A 20,115-nucleotide genomic window follows, 5' to 3' on the forward strand; every position below is an offset into this window, starting at 1 on the left:
TCACCCACCTCACTCACCTCACCTCACTCACCCACCTCACTCACACTCACTAGTGCACAAAACACCAAGCAAAGCCCAAGTTTTCACTCTCCCCCTTTCCCTAAGCCCCGCGCACGGGCCACGCGCTGGCGCGCCGCCGCCTCCTGCGATCCCACCGGCGCGGGGGCGGGGGGCCCAGGCCTCAGCCCGGGGCGCCTCACGGCGGCGCCTGCGCACTCGGAGCCTGGCCGGGGCTCCCAGAATCCTCGGGCCCAGCTCGCTTCCGGGAGGCACGCCATATTTGGGGCACCCAGAGCCGGCGCTGAGAGGCTTCTGGGCGGCTCTGTTCCGCGCCGGCGCGCCTCTATAGGGGGCCGAGGGGAGCGGTCCCCAGCCCGCAGCTGGGGGGAGCCAAGCCGGGCAGTGCGCCGCCCGGTCTGGACCAGCCTCCCCGGGGGCCGTGGCGGCGGAGGACACGCCCACTTCCGGCGGGAGCGGGAGTGCCGGCGGCCGCGGGCGGGCGGGCGGGCGGGCGGGCGGCTGCCGAGAGAGCCGGTCCGCTCGGGAGCCGCAGCCGACGGCCTGATTGGGCGGTGGGGCCGCGCGCGTCCGGCAGCCCGTGGGGGCGGGGCGTGCGGGAGCGGATGACGGCGCGAGGCGTGCCCCGGGCAGCCCCCCGAGGGAGGCCAGCCCCCCGAGGGAGGCCAGCCCGGCGCGGGCCCGGTTGGGGCGGTGAGGCTGGAGGCGCGGCCCGGGGCTGAGTGCACAGGTACGGGTGTCCGGTGGCGGGGGCGCGGCGGCGCGAGTGCGGGAGGAGGGCGTCCCCGGCCGCGGGGGCCGGCGGACCCGGGAGTCCAGAGCCGGTGGGTGGGGTCCCTGGGCCCGGAGCGTGAGGCCGACCTGCCCAGTGAGTTGGGGGAGAGGGGGTGTCCCTGGGCCCGGAGCGTGAGGCTGACCTGCCCAGTGAGTTGGGGTGAGGGGGGTGGTCCCTGGGCCCGGAGCGTGAGGCCGACCTGCCCAGAGAGCCGGTGGGTGGGGTCCCTGGGCCCGGAGCGTGAGGCCGACCTGCCCAGTGAGTTGGGGGAGAGGGGGTGTCCCTGGGCCCGGAGCGTGAGGCCGACCTGCCCAGAGAGCCGGTGGGTGGGGTCCCTGGGCCCGGAGCGTGAGGCTGACCTGCCCAGTGAGTTGGGGGAGAGGGGGTGTCCCTGGGCCCGGAGCGTGAGGCCGACCTGCCCAGAGAGCCGGTGGGTGGGGTCCCTGGGCCCGGAGCGTGAGGGTGACCTGCCCAGTGAGTTGGGGTGAGGGGGGTGGTCCCTGGGCCCGGTTTGTGAGGCTGACCTGTTCAGACAGTCGGGGCAGGTGGGGGGATGTCCCTGGGCCCGGAGCGTGAGGCTGACCTGCCCAGTGAGTTGGGGTGAGGGGGGTGGTCCCTGGGCCCGGAGTGTGAGGCTGACCTGTTCAGACAGTCGGGGCAGGTGGGGGGATGTCCCTGGGCCCGGAGCGTGAGGCCGACCTGTCCAGAGAGCCGGTGGGTGGGGTCCCTGGGCCCAGAGCGTGAGGCCGACCTGCCCAGTGAGTTGGGGGGCAGTGGTCCCTGGGCCCGGAGCGTGAGGCTGACCTGTCCACAGAGTTGGGGTGAGGGGGGTGGTCCCTGGGCCCGGTTTGTGAGGCCGACCTGTCCAGAGAGCCGGTTGGTGGGGTCCCTGGGCCCAGAGCGTGAGGCTGACCTGTCCAGTGAGTTGGGGGAGAGGGGGGTGGTCCCTGGGCCCGGAGTGTGAGGCTGACCTGTTCAGACAGTCGGGGCAGGTGGGGGGATGTCCCTGGGCCCGGAGCGTGAGGCTGACCTGCCCAGTGAGTTGGGGAAGGGGGGTGGTCCCTGAGCCCGGTTTGTGAGGCTGACCTGTTCAGACAGTCGGGGCAGGTGGGGGGATGTCCCTGGGCCCGGAGCGTGAGGCCGACCTGTCCAGAGAGCCGGTGGGTGGGGTCCCTGGGCCCGGAGCGTGAGGCCGACCTGTCCAGTGAGTTGGGGGGCAGTGGTCCCTGGGCCCGGAGCGTGAGGCTGACCTGTCCACAGAGTTGGGGGAGAGGGGGTGTCCCTGGGCCCGGAGCGTGAGGCTGACCTGTCCACAGAGTTGGGGGAGAGGGGGTGTCCCTGGGCCCGGAGCGTGAGGCCGACCTGCCCAGAGAGTTGGGGAAGGGGGGTGGTCCCTGGGCCCGGTTTGTGAGGCTGACCTGTTCAGACAGTCGGGGCAGGTGGGGGGATGTCCCTGGGTCCGGAGCGTCAGGCTGACCTGCCCAGTGAGTTGGGGGGCAGTGGTTCCTGTGCCCGGATTGTGAGGCTGACCTGCCCAGAGAGCCGGTGGATGGGGTCCCTGGGCCCGGAGCGTGAGGCTGTCTTGTCCAGAGAGTCGGGGTGGGTGGGGGGATGTACCTGGGCCCGGCGCATGAGGCTGACCTGCCCAGAGAGCCGGGGGAGAGGGGGTGTCCCTGGTGTCAGAGCGTGAGGCTGACCTGCCCAGAGTCCCTTGACCAGGTCTAAGGCCCTGGCCCCCAGGTCACTGTGGCATGGGGCTGGCAGGTGAGGGGATGGTCACAGCCTCCTCTGCAAATGGGGAGGGAACCCTGCCTTTCCAGGGCAAGGTTACAGAACTCTTCCCATTCCTGCCTGGCTCTTCTCTGCTGCACCCCTCTCCCTGCTACCAGAGTGAGGAGAGAGAGACAGTGGGAGGAAGCACTGCTCGCAGCCATGCTGTTCTTTGCTGATTTTGCTGAGTAACACCAAATATCCCCTAAATGTATCACATCACAAAGCGGAAACTACCTCCTTTTCACAGATAGGACGCTGAAGCAGAGGACAAGTAATCGCCAGTGAGTGGAGGAGCCAGGATGCGGATGCGGAACTGGCTGACTCCCGAGTCCCTTCTGTACTGACTCTCATGTAATCCCCTCTACAGCTGCTTGAGGTCAGTATCCTTAACCACTTCGGACAGCTGAAAAAGTGACTGTGAGAGGGTTCCTGCGGAGTGTGAGGCTGACCTGCCCAGAGAGCCGGTGGATGGGGTCCCTGGGCCCGGAGTGTGAGGCTGTCTTGTCCAGAGAGTCAGGGAAGGGGGGTGGTTCCTGGGCCCGGAGCGTGAGGCTGACCTGCCCAGAGAGCCGGTGGATGGGGTCCCTGGGCCCAGAGTGTGAGGCTGACCTGTCCAGAGAGCCAGTGGTTGGGGTCCCTGGGCCCGGAGCGTGAGGCTGTCTTGTCCAGAGAGTCGGGGTGGGGGGTGATGTCCCTGGGCCCAGAGTGTGAGGCTGACCTGTCCAGAGAGTCATGGGGGGAGTCCCTGGAGCCGGAGTACGAAGCTGACCTGTCCAGAGTTCCGGGGAAGGGGTTGAGATCCCCAAGGGTTGAGATCCCGAAACCCCCACTGAGCAAGTTTCTATTTTTCAAACTCTTTCTGATTAAAGAAACTTGGCTCAGAGTGGACAAGGGACTTCTTTAAAACTAAAGTTTTTCACAAAGCAAAATGGGTCTCTTGATGGTTTTTTTTTGGGGGGGTCCAGTCTCTGTAAGCCACATGGACTCTTTGTTGTAACAGAGGTAATACTTCTCTTCCGGGCGAGATGGCTTTTTCCAAATGTTAATGAATGGGTGACTTTGAGAGAGAGGGAAGTTGTGCTCAGCCTGAAAACTCAGAGCAGAGAAGGACCCCAGCTGTAAATTATAGGTGTCCCTGTGAGTGCCTGATTGTGAGGGGATTTTGGGGTGGGAGTGGGGGAGTGAGAACAGAAGGAGCTGAAGGGAGGAAAGAGTTTCTAGGCAGTAATTATTAGAGCGACACAGCTTCTCAGTACTCCTTTCTCCTCTCCCAGCTCTGCCCTCTCAGGGTAAAGCCCTTCTAATGAGGAACCAGGAAGAGGAGGAGGTGATGGGAGTTGAACTTCTTAAAGCCTCGTCCCTGGTGAGTTACTATTCCCTCTTTCCCTTTTTTTTTTTTTCTAAGATTTTATTTATTTATTTGAGAGAGAGAGAAAGAGAGAGAGCACATGAGAAGGGGGAGGGAGGGAGAAGCAGACGCCCCGCTAAGCAGGGAGCCCGATGCAGGACTCGATCCCAAGACTCCAGGATCATGACCTGAGCCGAAGGCAGTCGTTTAACCAACTGAGCCCCCCCAGGCGCCCTCCCTCTTCCCTTCTTAAAATACAGTCTTGCTTTCCAGGATTTGGTAATGTTTATTTCCTTCTGAAGTTTGTCTGCTTCAGAGTTCACCCTGGGGCCTATTTCCTCCCTTTCTGGGGAGTGATGGGGGCCATAGAGATAGACTCAAATAACCTAGTGCCCTCTCAAGAGTTTCCTCTTCTTCCTATAGCTGTTTAGTTTTCATTTAAGAAATGACCCACTCTGAGCTTTTCCATGTGCTGTTTTTTCATAAGTATGTGACAACACAGAAATACAGTCCTTTGAGAAAATTTGAGAGCCATGATCTGCTTACTTCCTAAGTAGCCATCCTGGCTTTCATAGAGCTTATAATCTGTTGGAGAAGTGAAAAGGCAGCGAACATTTATTTATACAATGTGATCAGTGCTGTAGGTATAGACTAGACTTCCTCTGGAGTAGTGAGGAAGGACCATTCATAGGCCATGTGAATACCTTTGGGTGAGTTAGAAAAAGGTGTCCCTTCTTCTAGAGTGGTGAAGCTCTGTGACAGGCCACAGTCTAGCAAGAGGAAATCTACTTTATTTTTAGCTCCTTTTTGCCTCCTTGGTGAGAGATCCGTGAATGGCATAGAGCCTACACAGTCATACTCCGTGTTGGAGGGAGGAGGGGTTGGGAGGTGTGATTCCTGAGTTGTATCTTGAAGGAAGAGGAAGATACCTGCACGCATAGGTGAGGTGGCCGGCATTTGAGCCAGCGTATGCATGACTTGGAATCATGAGCATCTTAAAATGCCAGGTAATGTTCTATATCCTTTTTTCTTTCTAGGATGAATTCCATAATCTATTTAATCAGACCTTTGTTCCAAAGCTAAATTATCGCCAATGTTTTATTACTTAACTGAGATTACTGCAGTCATCATCTTTGTTGTTGAATTTTTGCCCTCATCACTGATTATTTTCTTGGACTAAATTCTAATTTTTAATTTCTTGTGGATTAGAGTTTCTCAAACTTTACTCCAGAACAATTTTAATATTTTTACGACCAGTAGTAGACTTAAGAACTGTAATTCATGTTCTGATTAAAGTGAACTGCTAAATGAGTGTCATCAGCAAATTTTATTGTAAGAAATTATAAAATTTTATTAATAAACTTAAAAAACTTACCAAATAAAAAGTAACAGGGTAGTAAAATTGTCTTTATTTTATGTAAAAGACACAACGAGCAACTTAAAGCAAAACACCTTTTCTGATCAGATACAATGCCACAAAGCATGCAGTACCAATGGAACTTGTTTCCTAAGCATTTAAGCATTTCAGATGTAAGCAGTGTTGTTATTTGTGAGAGGAAAATATTTTGAGGGTGGCAGAGCATGGCATAAAGATTAACAACATGACTCTGGCAGCAGACTGCCTGGGTACAGTTCCTGGTATACAGTGGAGCTAGATGTATTACCTTAATTTCAGTTTCCTCAACCATAAAATGGGAATAATACCAGTAGCTCATTTATAGTACTGTTCTGAGCATTAATGAGTTCATGCATTTTAAGTATTTAGAAAAGTACCTGGCACATAATAAGCACTATATAAACGTTAGCTTTGTATGCTTCTGTTTGCCTATGTGCCCATGTAGTTCTTCATACAATATATATAATACACACATCATATACACAGTAAAACATGTGAAAAACCTACAATATGATGTTTGATGCACAAGGAACCCTAAACATAACGAGGCTTTTTATATCCAATGGAATGTTAATTTTAAAACTAATAATAACTTACACTGAATTTGGGAGAGTCCTTGTTCTGGGTAAGATGGACTGAGCATACTTTATTACCCTGTCTTTCCCACTGAAAGTTGCTATAGAACCAGAACAGCATACATGGAGCAGCAATTTGAGGTCTCTAAAAAGTAAATAGTAGCAGGCTGATTGGGGAAGAAACCCAAAATGCGATGTGTTTACCTTTTTTCTCCCCCCTCCCAGTATCTCGTAGCATGGATTCAACAAAGCACAAAACCCAGAAGGGGGTTTTGTCATGGATAAAAAGAACTGCAGGAGAAAACCTAGTTCAGGCTCAAGAAGTAGGAAGGGGATCTAATGCTCAGAGAGGGTGGATGGAAATCTACCTTAAAAAAAAAAAAGTTCTCGGGGCACCTGGGTGGCTCAGTCGGTTGAGTGTCTGCTTTCGGCTCGGGTCATGATCCTGGGGTCCTGGGATCGAGCTCCGCATCGGGCTCCTTGCTCTGTGGGAAGCCTGCTTCCCCCTCTCCCACTCCCACTGCTTGTGTTCCTTCTCTCGCTGTTTCTCTCTGTCAAATAAATAAAATATTAAAAAAAAAAAAAGGTTCTCTGGGGCACTTGGGTGGCTCAGTCGTTAAATGTCTGCCTTCGGCTCGGGTCATGATCCCATGGTCCTGGGATTGAGCCCCACATCAGGCTCCCTGCTCTGCAGGAGGCCTGCTTCTCCCTCTCCCACTCCCCCTGCTTGTGTTCCCTCTCTCACTGTGTCCCTCTGTGTCAAATAAATAAAGAAAATCTTAAAAAAAAGTTCTCTGTTTTCTTGTGCCCTGAGACAGTAGCAGTGGGGTCTGCAGAAGTCTAAAACTCTGAAGGAGGAGAAATTTTCTCTGTAATTGAAGAAGCTGTGTTCCCCAGAGGGTGGAGTAAACTCTTACTGCCTTTTGTTTCCTGCTTCTGTTCTTTCCTTGCTTGGCCCCAGGGCTGGGTACGTTAGGGTAGCTACACAGTAGAGGAGAATAAATAAGCCTCAGTTATCTGGCCAGAGGACTAAAAAGGGGACCACTAGGAAGTAGAAAACACTGGAGAGACCACAGAGAAGGAGGAGCTTTGGAAATCAACTATTTGAAGTTGTTGATGAACTCCTGGGCTCACTCTAAGTTGCTCATGCATGTGTCTGGCCCTGAAGAGCATACCATACTCCAGGAGAAGTGAACTCAGGATAGATCGCTGGCCACCGAGTAGTACACGAGTAGGACAGAGGTGAATGTCACTTCATAGGCTTTGGAAATGGAGCCTGAACAAAGCATCAACACTCTCCATATAATTTAAACAAGACATAGAGTCTCGTAACATCTAAAATGTCAAGGATACTACCTAAAATTACTCAGCTTATGGAAAACCAGGGAAATTTCAATTCCCAGGGAAAAAGGAAATCACCAGATACTAACATTGATGTGACATATATGTTGGAATTATAAAGATTTTAAAGCAGCTATTATAAAAATGCTTGAGCAAGTAAACACTCCTGAAGCAAATAGATTGTCTCAGCCAAGAAATAGAAAATATCAGTAAGAAATCAAAAATATAATTACCAAAATAAGCTCACTGGATGGGCTTAGTGGCATTATGGAGATGACAGTGGAAAGAGTTAGTGAACTTGAAGGTAAATAGAAACTATCTCAACTGAACAATAGATAAAAGATTGAAGAGAGCCTCAGGGCCCTGTGGGACAATACCAGATGTTTAACATTTGTATCATTTAAGTCCCAAAAAGGAGAAAGTGAAGTGTAGAAAAAATATTTGAAGAAATAATGGCTGAAAAATTCCCAACTTTAGTGAAAGACATAAACTTGTGGATCCATGAAGCTCAGCAAACTCCAGCATGATAAACTCAAAAGAAATCCTTGCTTGGGAGCTTTATAATGACTGCTGAAAACTATAGATAGGGGGAAAACCTTGAAACCAGCCAGAGAAAAATGATGCTTAACATACAGGGCAGCAGGGCGCCTGGGTGGCTCAGTCCATTAAGTGTCTGCCTTCAGCTCAGGTCATGATCCCAGGGTCCTGGGATCGAGCCCCACATCGGGCTCCCTGATTGGCTGGGAGCCTGCTTCTCCCTCTCCCTCTGCCCTCCCACCTGCTTGTGATCTCTCTCCTGCTCTATGTGTCAAATAAAATCTTAAAAAAAAAGAAAAAACATATAGGGCAGCAGTGATTTCAGTTCTGTGGATTTTCTATCAGAAATCATGGCAGAAGGAAGTAGAACAACTTAAAAAGCACTCAGAGGAAGGAACTGTCAACCCAGCATTATATGTCAAGCAAAAATTGCCTTCAAAATTGAAGGTGAAATAGTTTCTCATATGAAGGAAAACTAAGAAAATTCATTGACAGATTTCTAAAAGAATTACAAAAGGAAGTTCTTTAGATAGAAATTATAAGGAGGGAACTGGAACATCAGGAATGAAGAAAGTACAACAGAAATGGTAAACATATATGTGTAGATACAGTACACTGTTCTTCTGAGTTATTTAAAATATCTCCAAAGGGGGCGCCTGGGTGGCTCAGTTGTTAAGCATCTGCCTTCGGCTCAGGTCATGGTCCCAGGGTCCTGGGATCGAGCCCCGCATCGGGCTCCCTGCTCAGCTGGAAGCCTGCTTCTCCCTCTCCCACTCCTCCTGCTTGTGTTCCCTCTCTCGCCGTGTCTCTCTCTGTCAAATAAATAAAATCTTAAAAAAAAAAAAATCTCCAAAGATTGAAAGCAAAACTAGTATCTTCAGCTTACTGAACAGAACAGGATTTGAACATAGTCTGGCTTCAGAGACCATGTTTTGTTTTGTTTTGTTTTTTTAGATTTTATTTATTTGAGAGAGAGAGACAGAGATACTGAGAGAGCACAAGTGGGGAGGAGAGGGAGAAGCAGGCTCCCCACAGAGCAGGGAGCCCAATGCGGGACTCGATCCCAGGACCCTGAGATCATGACCTGAGCCGAAGGCAGACGCTTAACTGACTGAGCCACCCAGGCGCCCCAGAGACCATGTTCTTAACTACTATAGTATATTGAAATTAGGTAAAATAAAACATAAGTGAAACTTTTGTTGAAATATTAAACCAAGTATTTTCAGCTGTGCTTGGCCTCCTCCTCCTTCTATTCCTTCTTTCCTATCCCTCCTTCATTGTTGTCTTTGGTAACAGTACTTGAGCACTTAGCCAGGTACTGTGACTGTTACATTATTTAATTCTCACAATGCAGCTGTGAGGTAGCTACCAAAATTATTCCCATTTTTGTGTGTGGGGAAACTGAGGCATGTGCAGTTATTAACTTTGCCAAGATCACCTAGCTAGTCAGTGCCAGAGCCTGAATTCTTTGGAATAATCTGAGCTTTTTCTCTGGTTTTATTTACAACTGGTGTTTATTCAAAACTCATTCTTAAATGTTGATATAAGTGAAATCACAGAGTAAGAAATGGAAAATCTGCCAGCAACCACAAAATGGATGACTGGTATCTTTTCCTGGTTAGGAAATTCAGCCCATATAACAAAACAGGTTGTGCTCATCTCGTATGATCTCTTCTGGTACTTCTCAGCAGATTAGAAAAAAACCAACTTTCCAAATGTGTTTTCCTAATGCAAATATATTTTTATGTGACAAGGAAAAAGTATTGCTAGTCATTTTTTTTTCTTTCATTTTTTAGACGTACCTCTTAACATCTCAGAATACTAGGATTTCTTAGAATATATTGTGGAGGTTGAAATCATGTTCATCAGGTCAGCATCCTTCCTTGAAACTTTCCCTCACTGTCCCAAAGGAGTTAAAGAAAAGTGGTCTAGCTCCTAACATAGATAAAATATAGTTGACCTTTGAACAACATGGGGGTTGGAGGCTTTGATCCCCGCATAGTTGGAAATCCACATATAACTTTGTTCCCCCCAAACATAACTACTAATAGCCTGCTGTTAACTAGAAGCCTTACTGATTAAAATATAAACAGTTGAGTAATACGTATTTCATATGCTATGTGTATTATATGTTATATTCTTACAATAAAGTGAGCTAGAGAAAGAATTTGTTAAAGTCATACGGAAGAGAAAATATGCTTACAATACTGTACTTATTTACTGAAAAAAATTCACATGTAAGTGGACTTGTGAAGTTCAAACCTGTGTTGTTTAAGGGTCAACTGCAATTTAGTACTTGATATTCTGTCTTCAGTCAACATTTTTTCTTAGAGTATCTTCTCACCACTATAAAATTGTAAATGTTTGAAGAGCAGAGAGTGTCTCTCATATTTTTTTCTTTTTCCTAATATGTATGATATAACTAGGCAGAAAAGTTGTCCAGTAGCTAACTGTATGAGCTGGATGATTTATACCCTGGTGTAATTACTTATGCACAGTGTTGGGGTTTTTTTCCCCCCATAGTGTGAATAGCATAGCCCTTTACCCCTAAAGCCAGCTAAGTAATGGCATGAAGATTTAGCAAGATTATTTTTGTGTCATTTCAGGATTCAGTGACTTTCACAGATGTGGCCATAGACTTCTCCCAAGACGAATGGGAATGGCTGAATCTTGCTCAAAGGACTTTGTATAAGAAAGTGATGCTAGAGAACTACAGGAACCTGCTTTCATTGGGTAAGAGTATCTTCCTCCTCCCCATTTTGGAGTCTTTTCACCTCAGTAGTCTTTTTTATGCCTTTATCAGCACTTCCCTACAATATCCCTTTTCTCTCAATACCATTTGGATTGGGTCATAGCTCTGCAATATCCACAACCTAGCCAATTTTCTTATCTTTTCTTATATGCAGGTCTTTGCATTTCTAAACCAGATGTGATTGCCTTATTGGAGCAAGGTAAAGAGCCTTGGATGATGAAAGCAGAGATGACAGGAGGCCTCTGTCCAGGTAAGTGCAGATAACTAGAGTTGGGGAAACTATTCTCAAGATGTTTCTTCTCTGGAAAAAAAAAAAAGATGTTCCTTCTCTGATACTTGTTGGAAAACACCTCTCAAAATCCGTCTCAAATTGCAACTTTTTGTTCTAACACTATATTTTAAATAGATATTCGCCACTGGTGTGACATGCCATTTTTACCTTTTCTAATTTCCTGCAGATACCACAATCTGTTTGTGAACTCTGTTATCTTCTATGAAGCTTACCTAGTTCTCAAGTACCATGTATAATCATCTCTGATGTTCAATATTTCTGAATTCTTCAGATAAATTTATGTTTAGTTTTTTGAACTGGTTTAAATATTTTCTTTAAAATGTGAGCTTATCAGGTTAACAATTATTATAGTTATGCTCTTCCCTTTGCTTTTAATTATTTTTGTCTTTAGTGTTTGTTTTGTTACTGATTTTTGCTTTGTTGTTTATGTCTGGTTTTTTTTTCCCCTTCATACCATCTCAGTCCTTGAATTGAAAAGGTTTTTAGTCCTACAAGTTGTTAACAACCCTTATGTCTTGATATATTTTTAAATCTGTATTTTAAAATTCATCCACTTGGGGCACCTGGGTGGCTCAGTCGGTTAAGCATCTGCCTTTGGCTCAGGTCATGATCTCAGGGTTCTGAGATCAAGCCCCGCATCAGGCTCTCTGCTCAGCAGGGAGTCTGCTTCTCCCTCTCACTCTTCCTCCATGTTCTGTCTCAAATAAAATAAAATGCATCCATTCAAAACATCGTCATTTGATTCTCATATAAAAGATGAATAAATTAGGTAACTAACATTACTTCCTTTCTCTTTGTTCATCATCTCCCCACTTTTGTTGTACTCATTGGGATTTTTGGCCCAGTTTATTTTTTTTAATTAATTTATTTTTTCCCTGCCTTGCTTGAAAGCTGTTTTTTTTGGTATGAAAGCTAGATAAGAGTTTATAGATTATATATTACAGTGGAATCAGCCTCAAGTGAGATGGCTACAGTTTATTCTGTAGCTTGTAGTATGGATTTTTCCTGCTTCCAGTTCTCATAGGTTCAAGAAGAGGATGTTGGTAGGTCACTTATAGCCCTAATGGTGTACATTAGTAAATAAGAAATAAGAAAAAATATAAATAAGCATCCAACTCAAGATATTAGAAAAAGAACAAAAAGAGTCTAAGGAAAACTAAAATAAGTTATGTATAGTGACTTACACTGCTGGAGATAAAAATAGGAATAAATGAACTAGAAAATAGTAGATTTAATGAGAATCAAATTGGTGCTTTTTTAGAAAACCAATAAAATATATAAACTGTCAAATATATAAACAAATGAGAGAAAACAAAAGAAATAATAGTAACCAGTGATGCATATGTATTTAAAAGAATCATATATAAAAAAATATGAATCTATTTTCCTCAATTTTCTGTAAATAATTTGAAAACCTGGATGAGATGGGTAATGTTTTAGGAGAATATAAATTACTGCAACTGACACCAGAAGAGAGAGAAAATTTAAACAGACTGGTTACCATTGAAGAAATGTAGAAAGTTATCTTAGAACTGCCTCCCCCAAGAACAGAAGCAACAACGCCGAATAGTTCCACAAATAAATTCTGTAAAACCCGTAAGGAAAAATATCATCAACATTGTTTAAAATGTTCCATGACAGAAAATAAAAAAGAGAAATTTAAAAAATTGTGTTTATGAAGACAACATAACACTTGATGCCAAAATCTTACTGAAATAGCATCAAAAAAGGAAAATACAGACAAATCTCAATTATGAATATTGGTACATAATTTTAAATAAAAAGTCATATTGAAATAATACACCAGAGGCCAGGAGGGTTTATTCCAAAAATGCAAAGATAGTTGCATTGCCTGACTTTATATAACTATTGTCAAAAATCTCTGTGGTCTTCAATAACTGATTCACATGGTTTCACTTTGGAAGTTTCCATTCTTCTAGCCTTAAGTAAAGGAGACATTTGCTTTCTTAATATCTTTCAGACTTGGAATATACTTGGATGACCAAGGAATTATCTCCAAACCAGGGCATTTATGAAGAAAAATTATCCCAGGCAATGATAATGGAAAGACTTCCAAGCTATGACCTTAAATGTTCCACATTAGGGGTAAACTGGAAATGTGAAGACCTGTTTACGAGGGAGCTGGTAAGTCAGAAGACATACTTTAGTCAAGAGACAGTCACTCATATAGATACCCTTATTGAGAAAAGAGACCGCTTTAACAAATCTGGGACAGTTTTTCATCTGAAAAGATTATCTTATCTAAAGCAGGTATTTCCCATCGAAGAGAGAATATATAATTTTGACACAGATAAGAAAAGTTTAAAAACACATTCATTTGTTAAAAAACACAAGCAAGTCTATGGAGAAAAGAAACTTTTGAAATGTAATGACTGTGAGAAAACTTTCAGCAAAATCTCAACCCTTACTCTTCATCAAAGAATTCATACTGGAGAGAAACCCTATGAATGTATTGAATGTGGGAAAGCCTTTAGTCAGAGTGCCCACCTTGCTCAACATCAGAGAATACATACTGGAGAAAAACCGTTTGAATGTACTGAATGTGGGAAAGCCTTCAGTCAGAATGCTCATCTTATTCAACATCAGAGAGTTCATACTGGAGAAAAACCTTATCAATGTAAGCAGTGTAATAAAGCCTTCAGCCAGCTTGCACATCTTGCTCAACATCAGAGAGTTCATACTGGAGAGAAACCCTATGAATGTATTGAATGTGGGAAGGCTTTTAGTGATTGTTCATCCCTAGCTCATCATCGAAGGATTCACACTGGAAAAAGACCATATGAATGTATTGACTGTGGGAAGGCTTTCAGGCAGAATGCTTCTCTTATACGCCATCGGAGGTATTATCATACTGGAGAGAAACCGTTTGATTGTATTGATTGTGGGAAGGCTTTCACTGATCACATAGGCCTTATTCAGCATAAGAGAATTCATACTGGAGAGAGACCTTACAAATGTAATGTGTGTGGGAAGGCTTTTAGCCATGGCTCGTCCCTGACTGTACATCAGAGAATTCATACAGGAGAGAAACCTTATGAGTGTAGTATCTGTGAGAAAGCCTTTAGCCATCGTGGCTCACTTACTCTTCATCAAAGAGTTCATACTGGAGAGAAACCCTATGAATGTAAAGAATGTGGGAAAGCGTTTCGGCAGAGCACACACCTTGCTCATCATCAGAGAATTCATACTGGAGAGAAACCTTATGAATGTAAGGAATGCAGCAAAACTTTCAGCCAAAATGCACACCTTGCACAACATCAGAAAATACACACTGGAGAGAAACCTTACGAATGTAAGGAATGTGGTAAGGCCTTCAGTCAAATTGCACACCTTGTTCAACACCAGAGAGTTCATACTGGTGAGAAGCCTTATGAATGTATTGAATGTGGGAAGGCCTTTAGTGATGGTTCCTATCTTGTTCAACATCAGAGACTCCACACTGGCAAAAGACCATATGTGTGTCTTGAATGTGGAAAGGCATTCAGACAGAGAGCATCCCTGATTTGTCACCAGAGATGTCATACAGGCGAGAAACCTTATGAATGTAATGTTTGTGGGAAAGCCTTTAGCCATCGTAAATCCCTTACTCTACATCAAAGAATTCATACAGGAGAAAAACCTTATGAGTGTAAGGAATGTAGCAAAGCCTTCAGCCAGATTGCCCATCTTACACTTCATAAGAGAATTCATACTGGAGAAAGGCCCTATGAATGTAAGGAATGTGGGAAAGCCTTCAGGCAGAGTGTACATCTTGCTCATCATCAGCGAATTCATACTGGAGAGTCATCCTCTATTATTCCCTCCTCCTCACCCCCATTCCACCAAGTCCTCTAGATTCAGTCTTCTAAATGCCTCTAGGATCTGTCCACTTTTGTCCAGTGTATGTCCCATCATCATAGTCCAAGATGAACCCATCTCGTTTTTATTCTTACCATAGTGTTAACCATTATCCCTCTTGCTCCCCTCAAGTGCATTTTTAACACTGTAGCCAGCTTAACCTTTTAAAAATAAAAATCTATTTTACTTTCCCATTTAAAACATTTATCTTTAAGAATATGTCAGATAGTCCATTTAAAGGGCTTAGCACACAACCCTTGACATATAATTAGTGCCATTAAGGTAAAGGTTTCCTTGCTGTCATGTTCAGCTGCCTGTAAAATCTAGTAGGTTAAGACTAAGAAACCTGTACATTTTAGAGAAGACAAAGGACTCTTCTGCTTCCCCAGGAGGTAGAAAAATGAACACATTCAGAACTGAAAGATTCTGTGATGAACAAGGTCACGTGTTGGCTTACCACGCCCTGTGTATGACTAAATACAAGGACTTGTAGCATTGCTGATGAGGGACTCTCACTTTGCCTGGTGCTTAGAAGTTAGAATAAGCCACTTAGAACAAAGGCATTTGGTAGAATGTAGGATTAGCCAGATCCTAAGAACAAACTAAAGTCAGCAAGCTAGAAAACTTGAGTAGATTAATAGCCATGAAATAACCAGAAAAAGGTAGTTTAACACTTTCACCTGTAGGAAAGCACAGACAATTCCTGTGATGTTTGAATTCTTCTAGAGCATAAAATAAATACAGTAAAGCTGCCCATCTTACTCTATGAAACTGACAAGACTGGTACCAAAACAAAAACATATGCTGCAGTTAGCTTATGAATGTAGATCTTAAAACTTAAACTCACTTTTTAAATATTAAAAAGTAGAGTAAATGGAAAGCTAGACCTGTCTTTGTATAGAAAGAGTCTGGCAAAGATATTCCTCCCTGTGCTAAATATGTAAATTTATCGATAGTCCAATAAAAATACCAATCTATTTTTAAGTTGACGAGCTGATTCTGACCATCTGTAGAATATAGAATTGTGGTATAGTAAGGAATGTAGTACTCACTCACTTAACATTAACTGAGCATTGACTAACGTGCCAGGCCGTGTTTTTAGGTGCCGGGGATACAGCAGAGTGCAAATATGCAAGTTTTTGCCCCTACAGACCTAGTGGGGGAAGACAGACAAAGTTGAAATACATACTATGTGATAAGTATGCAACATGTACCACGATGAGAACTCACTGAAAGAGGGAGCTAGGGAGTGATGGCAAGGAGTGCCTTACTATTCCCAGAACATATGGGCATTAGAAGCAGGGAACTGTCAGATACAGCGGGCATAATGAGAATAGTCATTTTAGTCCTAAGGTAGATAATTATGCTTTCAGTGTTGCAGGAAGAGAGAATTGAGTGTTTAAGAAGGATCATGAGAGTTCTCTTCACTCTTTATCAATAGTGATTTTGGGTCTGGTGGAGGGTTTTTTGTTTATGTTTTTTTGTAACAGCCTTACTGAGATATAATTCACATACCATACAATTCACCCATTTAAAGTATACAACTCAGTGACTTAGTATGTTCAGATTTGTGCAACCATTACCACATTTCATTACCTAAAAAAGAATACCCCCACCCGTGGAGGAGTACTCTTACTTGGAGCATACAGTGCTTTTGGGGTTCTCTCTTGACTGTTACCTGTGACAGCAAAGTAGGCCATCTGAGGGGACCTCTTATCCAGAGGGCATGAGTGCTAGAAGATGAAGCTTTGGGGCTTTCTTTACTTTGGGATAGAGAGGAGGGGATGGGTCGTCCTATTAGACTCCCCTTACATATGATAAAAAGGATTTTTCATTGCGGTGGGGGGAAGATGGATTAATCAAGTGGTGTTGGGACACTTAGCTCTATGGAAAGACAGGACTATACCTTCTACACTAATGAAGCTCTGAAAGATCAAAGATCTAAGTACAATATTAAAGTACAAGAAAAACAATATAACTTTGAGGCAGACCTTCTTAAGTATTACCCATAACCCAGGAGCTGACATTAAGATAACATTTATGTGTGGAAAATATCAAAGTCAAATATACAAATATGAGATTGAAAGAATATGTTTGCAAACCAACATAACAAAGGATAATAATCCCTGATATTGAAAGCATTATTACAAATAAATAGTAACACCGGGAATTCAGTAGAAAAAATGGACACAGCTAATGGCCAGTTCAAAGAAGATGAAAAAACAGCTAATGGAAATGACCCAGTATCACTAGTAATCAAGGAAATGCAAAATAAAGTGATGTCAATCTACCTTTTTCCCCCAATGATTTTAAATCACAGAAAAGTGATTATATCTAGTGACTGTGTCAAAAACAAGACAATTCCACTGTCGGTTATATAAATTTATGTGTGTATATGCCGTTTGAATCATTATTCTTCAAAAACCAAAGTGTACAAAGGTAGGTAAATGTATAATGGCAAAAATAATTTTTAATGGTGAACTCAACTCTATTAGAAACTATTAGGGTACTGGGTAAATGGGTAAGTTAATTATGGTGTATGCATTCAATAGAATTACATGCCGCTGTTGAAAAAAGAAGTATAAATGTGTATATAGCCATAGAAGGATAGTTGTATTACACTAAATGAAAAACATTTTCAGTCTGTGTTCTAATATAAACTCATAGTTGTAATATCAAAAATAAAACTTAAAATATGTATTTTCCTGTTTTTCTCTGCCCTGTTTTCCGTGCCTCCTCCCTTTGAGTACACCATCTCTTCTTTTCCTTTGAGCAGCTGACATACTGTACTATATGGCTTTGATGGTCTTGGCTAATCAGATTCTCTCTGGAGTTTGAGAGGCAGTTGGGTCCGTATCATCCAATGGCAGCTCCCTAAAGGGATGACACTGGTGTTCTCATGGCTGAGATCTTTGGGGTCACTCTAGTTTTTGTGCTTTCTAAGGCTGTAATTCCTCGAACTACCTGCCATTCTTCCAGTACTTCATTTTTTACCTACGTTACTCATTTGCTTGCAGTTAAAGAAGCTTAACCAATACAGAGTTTGGTATGAAGATTAGGTGATAGGCCATAGAATCTTTGGAAAATTTGAGGTATTAGGAATTGGTTTTTAGGTGAGGTGGAGCAAGTAAGACTCCCGTTTCTTTTCTAGCCTAAGAAAGTGAGAGCTCATGGTGTGCCCTGGGTAAACATAGAAGTAAATTATTATTTGTAGTCACCTGAAATGAGTAGAGGTCAGGATCCTGGATTATGGCAGCTTAAAGAGAAAGAGGAATGCTGAGTCCAAAGAGTGTATATGATGCTGAGGGGGTCTTTGGAAAGTGACTAGGTCATGAGGGCAGAGTCCTCATGAATGGGATGCCACCCCAGCTCATGGAGCAGAGGGGGCCACACCCCGTCCTTGTGTCCTCCTGAAAACCAACTCCACACCTGGCGTGTGCACTGAGAGCCTGTAATATTGGTAATGCTGTCTGACATTAGGTCCTCTCTCTCTCTCTCTACCTGAAAGTAGGATGTCCCCTATCTGGCATCTCTGATGCTCAGGGCATCCCCCAAAAGACAGATTGGCTCTGATCTCCTCCTGCATTTTGGGGGCTGGGTCATTTGTGGATTATTCAAATAAAAATGAACCCCATCATGGAACCAGTACTCGTGAGTTAGGAATGCATAAGACATCCTAAGGTATGGGCAGAGGTGCAGGGCACCTGGACCCACAGACCTGCCTGAGCATCACCAGAGTCCCACCTGCTGGCTGGTGTGGATCCTGATCAGGGGCTCTGCAAGAAACAGAGGCTCAGCCTGCAACCCCCACAGTTCCTCCCAGGCTACCCTCTCCTGGATCCATTTACTCTTCACACACACACACAAAGACAGTGGTATTTCTGCATTGAAGGAGCCAGGTACCTGCCTTGGTACCATCTGGTTCCCAGAGCTTCTCCTTCAGGGAAGAGGAAAGGCAGAGAGTGTTAGCCCCCAGCTGTCAGCCTTTGGGTGAGGTCGGGATGGTGACTGTGCCCAGAAGAGGAACTTCAGACCCTCAGGGCCTTAGGGCTTGGTCAGCTCTGGAAGAGCCTCTAGTCAGACCACCTCCCTAGGTGCCTTAGTTTGGGAGGGCTGTCATAACGAAATGCCACAGACTGGGTGACTTAACTACAGAAATGTGTTTTCTTACAGTTCTATAAAATTGAGGTGTGGGCAGGGTAGGTTTCTTCTGAGGCTTCTCTCCTTGGCTTGTAGATGGCCACCTTCTCTCTGTGTCTTCATGTGGTCATCCCTCTGTGCTGTCTGTGCCCTAACCTCTTCTTATCTCGTAAATTGCTGGTAGGGGTGTAAGATGGCACAGCTATTCTGGGAAACAGTGTGGCAGTTTGTTTAAATAAGAAAAAACTAAAAGGGGCGCCTGGGTGGCTCAGTTGGTTAAGCGACTGCCTTCGGCTCAGGTCATGATCCTGGAGTCCTGGGATCGAGTCCCGCATCGGGCTCCCTGCTCAGTGGGGAACCTGCTTCTCCCTCTGACCCTCCCCCATCTCGTGCTCTCTCTCTCTGTCTCATTCTCTCTCTCAAATAAATAAATAAAATCTTTAAAAAAAAAAAAAGAAAAAGAAAAAACTAAAAATACAAATACCGTGTGACCTAGAAATTGGATCCCTGGGCATTTATCACAGAGAAATAGAGATTTATGTTCACACAAAACCTGTCATAAGGAAACAACAGTGAAAGGGCAGTCTATGGAATGGGAGGATATTTGCAAACCAAATATCTGATAAGGGTTAATATCCAAAATATTACCACAATGAAAAGAAAAAAAAAAAAAAACACAAAAAACATCTGGAATAGCCCCAAAGTGGAAACATCCCAGATGTGATACCCAAATTGTGGTATGTCAATACCATGAGATAGAATTTGGTAATAAAGTAATAAACTGACAGGTATAACAACTTGGATAAATCTCGAGAATTATGCTGAATGGGAAATAAAAAGCCTATTGTATAACATTTTTGGGAAAACTATGGATGCAGAGAACAGATTATCGATGGGGTTACGGAAGGATGAGGTCTGGAGGAAGAATGGAGGGACCCAGCGGTGATGGAAATACTCTGTATCTTGGCAACATCTACATCAATGTCCTAATTCTGATATTGCAAGATGCCGTTGTTGGGGACAACCAGATGAAGGATACAGGGGGTCTTTCTGTATGGTTTCCATTTTATTTTTTGCAAGTGCACGTGAATCTACATTTACCGCAAAATGAAATATCCAGTTAAGAAATCGTGAGTCCCCACCTAGGATTATCTAGCTGATTTTTATATTTCTGCGGCCACTCATTCAGCAAATGCTTTCGGACCTGGATTCCAGGTCCCGGCCAGGAGACCTGGTCCTCCCCCAGCAGCCCCACTCGGCTCTTGCGTCCGCATCGCCCTCCTCGCGCGGCAAGGAGCCTGGTTGGGAGG

The 20,115-nt window shown here is 44.8% G+C and overlaps 1 protein-coding gene across 6 annotated transcripts; it reads left to right on the forward strand.

Annotated features, from left to right (window-relative positions):
- Nucleotides 1-270: 270 nt before the first annotated feature.
- On the forward strand, nucleotides 271-17,365 carry ZNF470 (zinc finger protein 470). 6 transcript variants are annotated; one of them, XM_064580517.1, is made up of 8 exons: nucleotides 271-748; nucleotides 2,814-2,942; nucleotides 3,841-3,929; nucleotides 4,715-4,921; nucleotides 9,560-9,632; nucleotides 10,370-10,496; nucleotides 10,670-10,765; nucleotides 12,789-17,365. In XM_064580517.1, the coding sequence occupies exons 6-8, from the start codon at nucleotides 10,463-10,465 to the stop codon at nucleotides 14,660-14,662; spliced, it is 2,004 nt and encodes a 667-aa protein (XP_064436587.1). In that variant the 5' UTR covers nucleotides 271-748; nucleotides 2,814-2,942; nucleotides 3,841-3,929; nucleotides 4,715-4,921; nucleotides 9,560-9,632; nucleotides 10,370-10,462; the 3' UTR covers nucleotides 14,663-17,365. The 6 variants fall into 6 exon arrangements, with proteins under 6 accessions (XP_064436587.1, XP_064436583.1, XP_064436586.1 ...); XM_064580513.1 differs by lacking the exon at nucleotides 9,560-9,632; XM_064580516.1 differs by lacking the exon at nucleotides 4,715-4,921.
- The last annotated feature ends 2,750 nt before the right edge of the window (nucleotides 17,366-20,115 follow it).

This window comes from Mirounga angustirostris, unplaced genomic scaffold (genome assembly GCF_029215605.1).
Source record: "Mirounga angustirostris isolate CCGP_5_RB_7025 unplaced genomic scaffold, mMirAng1.0.hap1 SCAF_16, whole genome shotgun sequence".
Taxonomy (NCBI): Eukaryota; Metazoa; Chordata; class Mammalia; order Carnivora; family Phocidae; genus Mirounga; species Mirounga angustirostris.

Bases quoted from the DNA above. Each gene is read 5' to 3' on its own strand.
- ZNF470 (XM_064580512.1), top strand. From the start codon at position 3,870: ATGAGGAACCAGGAAGAGGAGGAGGTGATGGGAGTTGAACTTCTTAAA. The intron at 3,930-10,369 runs GTGAGTTACTAT...GTGTCATTTCAG, and splicing joins TTCTTAAAGCCTCGTCCCTG to GATTCAGTGACTTTCACAGA. The intron at 10,497-10,669 runs GTAAGAGTATCT...TCTTATATGCAG, and splicing joins CAGGAACCTGCTTTCATTGG to GTCTTTGCATTTCTAAACCA.